At 32.8% G+C, this 4785-nt stretch overlaps 1 protein-coding gene across 1 annotated transcript in view; it reads left to right on the forward strand.

Annotated features, from left to right (window-relative positions):
• The window catches only part of LOC106681681 (uncharacterized), a gene marked incomplete at its 3' end in the record, with an annotated part of 29110 nt that overhangs the window by 8401 nt on the left and 15924 nt on the right, over nucleotides 1-4785 (forward strand). The window contains 2 exon segments of the mRNA XM_067045675.1: nucleotides 1021-1200; nucleotides 1276-1414. Of these exon segments, the coding sequence (XP_066901776.1) occupies nucleotides 1021-1200; nucleotides 1276-1414 (319 nt within the window).

The raw sequence follows: 4785 nt of genomic DNA on the forward strand, positions 1-4785 counted from the left end.
AACTGTTTGAACCGGAATATCACCATATGAGAAATGTTGTCATATATGTTTTGTTTTTCAAAATTATGGTGTTTTACTTCAATAGACGGTCATTAACACTAGAAGTGGAGATATAGTGGAGTGCGTAGCAACGAATCTTCAGCACGTCCTGGATAGGAGAGTTGCGGGATTACATCATTAGAGATTACATCTCTATAATTCTGGAGTGGTGAGACGGTGACCGGAAAGGAAATATCGGACAACCTTAAGTTCGGCCAGGAGTGCACCCAAGAACTACGTGGGGTTTGACTAAATTTTATTTTGTTTTTATTTTATATTTATTTTTAATCCTTAATGCTCCTTACTTTGTCACAAATCAAATTATCCATCAGGACCTCAATGCCCCTTATGTTGCCGATTTGGCCAGAACTAGATACCAATCCTTCCATAATAAACTTCCCAACCACCCAAACCAACTCGTTTCTAACCTAATCTCCTTCACTACCTAATAATCCTCTTAGACGTCTGAAAAGAAGATGGCCTCGAGATCATCTCCTTTAGAAATATTTTTGGAGTTCTATCAATGGGTTGATTCTCCACATGTTTTTATCATGTCATAATATCACTTACAGCAAATTTACTTGATGTGTATATATGCATACTGTTGTAAATATCAATAAATAAATTATTAAAAAAAAAATATTTACTTTTATACTCTTTTGGATAATAATGTAAATATAGTTATTAAGGTTAAGCATTTAAGTTTAGGTTAAGTCAACCTATAAGTTTTAATTGTTTTAAACTGTCTCCCACTCTTTGTACGTTCTTATCTCGCCACTTTGTAATTGGTCTTCCTCCCCATCTCTTATGTCCCCTAGGTGTCCACTTAATTACAATTTAGAACCATCTTCTCCTATCAAGTCTGGCGATATGATCGGCCCACCTCAATTTCAGTTCATTTGCCTGTTTTGATATACTTTTAACTTTAATTATATTTTTAAAAATAATAAATGGAAAACTGATATTTTTTTTTTTTTATAGATGATCGACGAATTGACCGTGCCCCTAATAGGGACACTTGAAACAGACCCGGACGCGATTCCACGGGGCTTCATACACAGAGACCCGGATATCCTAAACATACAGCAGCAGAACACGCTCACTGAAATGAAGGTTAAAATGATCGATTTCAACAATGAATACCTGGCAAAGCATCCTCAGGTTTGTAGTTAGATTTAGCCAAGATTAATTTAGTCTCAATTAATATTATAAAATGATGGATATTACTTCTTACAGGTCGAGGCCTTAGTTCGGCTGTTGATAAAAGAACTTCTCATCCACAAGCCATACTACGTCAGAGAATTAATAAAAGACATACTGTCCCGAGATGATCTGGAAACAATAATTGCGAAGATTGTTGCGACCAAACGAATAAGTAATATCTTCAAATAATAATAATAATTTTAACTACTGTAATCAAAAAAATATTAGGGATATTCATGATCTTTAGTTTAACATGTTAAATGGAAAGACTTATGTTAAATGGAGAAATATTTCCTTCTTTTACCAATATAAAACGATATTACATGTAACATGGCTGAGAGTTGCTGCTAGGTCTATTAAATGAAGAGTGACGTCACGAAACAGACCAGCTGAGCTTGTCACCGTTTTATTTGTTGTCATGTTAGGTCACTTACTCGTAGTTTGTGTTTTTTTGTCTTGTGATTTGGACTTTTTAAAAAATATAATCAGTATCCAAACTTTTACAATTCTACTTTTCACTTATTTTAGGCATGTTGTAATAAATTACTGTAATCAAAACTTAGAAGTAAACAATAACAAAAAGTTTTGGAAGGAAAGGTTACTAAACAAGTTGCTCAGAATATCCGCTAGGAGCTCTTATGCATTTATCATTTAACATGACTTTAAATAGGGCTGCTCACAATGCTATACTTATAACATTTATCATGGAAAATATTTTACATTTAACACAATATCATGAATACCCCTATTATTGGAAGAAGATAGTTGCCCATATGAAGTAGATTGGAAGAAGATAGTCCGGGTGGCGTTCAATAAAGGTATCAAAATAGTAAAAGAAAAATATTTATTGTTAACTAAAGTTTCGCCCCACTTTGCAGGCTTCGTCAGGGCTGTCTAATGGTAGTACAAAGCACAACTGGGTTAAGGTTAAAGTATCAAAATAGTATCTTTATTGACAGCCATCCGGACTATATTCCTCTAATAATACAATAATAGTTATCGGATAGAGATATATTTAAAACATAGTAAAAAAAAAGAAAAATAATTCAATAAGAATCGGAGTAGAACTTACTACTGTAGTATCAGAAAGAAAATGACGTTCAAGTATAAAACATCAGGTATTGTGTGTAGTATAAAACCTACTTACGTCCCCAAGTTTTGTGTAGGTCAGTGGTCTCCAGTTGAAGTTATCGCAATTATTGTGATTTTCGAAAAAAAAAAAAATTTTAAATTCTGATTAAAATTGACAACGGTACATTTATATACATACATCCAATAAATTTTATTTTAGTTAATAATGGAGTGATACAGGCGTGTACGAAAACTATCCATTGATAGCACTCTGTTGACGCTTTTACATAAGTAGGTCAATCCAGATGGCCATCTTCTTTTCAGGTGCCACGGAGTATTGTCAAGTACGGAAGAGGAAGCAAGGTTTGGGTGGTTAGGGTGTTTATAATGGAAGGAATGATCTCTGGTTCGGGCTAGATCGGTCACATATGGAGGTTACATATATTAAGGTGTTTATGTATGATTTTATTTGTGACAAAGTAAAGAGCATTGAGGATTTTGAAAAGAATATCCAAAAACCAGAGAAGACGAAAGTTATCCTAAAATTTTTTTTATTTTTCTGTTGCTATCAAAGTTCGTGTTTTAGGGTTTCTCAAGATGGGAATAACAAATATAAATTTTGTTCCTGCCAATAATACAACAGTTTAACAAAAGATAACGAAGCAGACAATCGGGAAAGATCGTGCAGTCTCGGAGATTTCCGTTCAATTCAGATTTTTCTATTTTTCATTTATTTATTCATAAAATTCTTTGATATGTTGTATTTATAAATTGTATGTTATTACTAACAATGGAAACTGTTTAGTTTTTTCAAAAAAATAAATAAAAGATACTTTACATGAAGATTTTTTGAAATTTCGGTGTAAAAGTGTAAAAAAAAAAAAAATCTCTTCGCGTTATGTATGTATAATAGGAATCAGTATGTTAAGTTTGAAATCACATATCAGTGACAAAGAGACGCTACTAGAAAATGCATAAAAAATTATATATTGATCATACTGAGGTTTTAATTTTTATTAATAGTTTGTGCCAGTAAGTGATATACAATCGAGTTTAATAATAAAAGTAATTACACACAACAGTAAATGAAGGTGCTATGTGACCAATATTAGAAAATTGTTTTTTTCTTAGGAATGAAGATTTGTGTGTAATCGGGGGTTATAGGTTAAACGCATAATTTTACAGCAGATTGGAATCATTATTTCTTTATAAGAATGGGAAAAAAAATTGACATTTTATGAGGCCTTTAAACTGTACTTTTACACTGGAAAGAATTAATTGCTTACCAAGCAACATAATTAAACTAAATTACTATCTCACCATTTAATTTTTTTATTTTTCATTCTAAATAATTTTAATTGGAAGTAAAGTAGAAGGAATCCCTTTCAAAACGTTTAACGATTTCAAAAGAAGAACCTTCCAAGATCATGGAAAGACTTAAATGAGAACTTTACTTCGAATAACCTACTAAATATACACAAATTACGCCTTAAGTAAATTTTTTTAATTTTGAACAAAATTAAAACATTTATTCATTTATAAATGATAATTATTATTAACCTGCTACGATTTTGGAGATGGTTTACCGTAATATCACCAAAAATATCCACCGAAAATTCTTCCTAAAATTCCAAGGCTTTTTTCAACACGAGTCTATCAAAGAATTAGGAACGGAAAAACAGTAATTTTTTTTTCACCCCCTAGAATTTTTGACACATGGGTAAGGGTATCCAACAGATGACCAACTTATTCTAACCAGTGTGGAGGTAAAGTTTTCATTTCTAGAATGAGTGGAGCCGCGACGGAATAAAGATCAACCTACCTAGGCGGAATTCGAACCTGCGCCGCTGCAGACTCGAGGTTGCTAAGAAGACGCCTAAACTCCTTCGGCTACAATGGTCCTCGGAAAAACCGTATAGCCCATTCGCCCACCAATGGCTACCAACAACTTTTTCCAAATGATCCCTGCCAAGTTCTAATTCACAAGATGATACCAAAAATAATCCTGGAGCCCACGGGAAATATTCAGGAATGCTCCTTAAGAACTTCTTAGTAAAGGTTCCTTTACTATAGCTTTAGCTTATACATGACAAAATGTAAAATTTTACGTTAATACGTTGTAAAATCTTTTTATAAAAGCTGCTTTACGCGCACCAGTCCTTTAGTTCTAAAGGAATTGTTATAAATAAAAGGAGCATTTAAAAAACAGAAGTTATGTTAAGAGAAGTTTAAGGTGTGCTAAAGGAAACCTTTAGTAAGTTGTTCTTAAGGAACGTCATAAATATTCTACGCCTAGGTCTAACCTTTGACGTTTGCACATCGGTTAAATTGTATGGGTGCACGTCAAACAACTTCACTTTTTGTTGTATTTTAAGTTCTTCACTTGTCTGATTTTCCCTCTAGCAAAATATCAATACTATTATTATCTAACCCGATCCTGTAACAGCCTCATCCAATCTCCAAACACACCTC

Source organism: Halyomorpha halys, unplaced genomic scaffold, assembly GCF_000696795.3.
Source record: "Halyomorpha halys isolate HHAL.00 unplaced genomic scaffold, Hhal_1.1 Scaffold359.1, whole genome shotgun sequence".
Classification (NCBI taxonomy): Eukaryota; Metazoa; Arthropoda; class Insecta; order Hemiptera; family Pentatomidae; genus Halyomorpha; species Halyomorpha halys.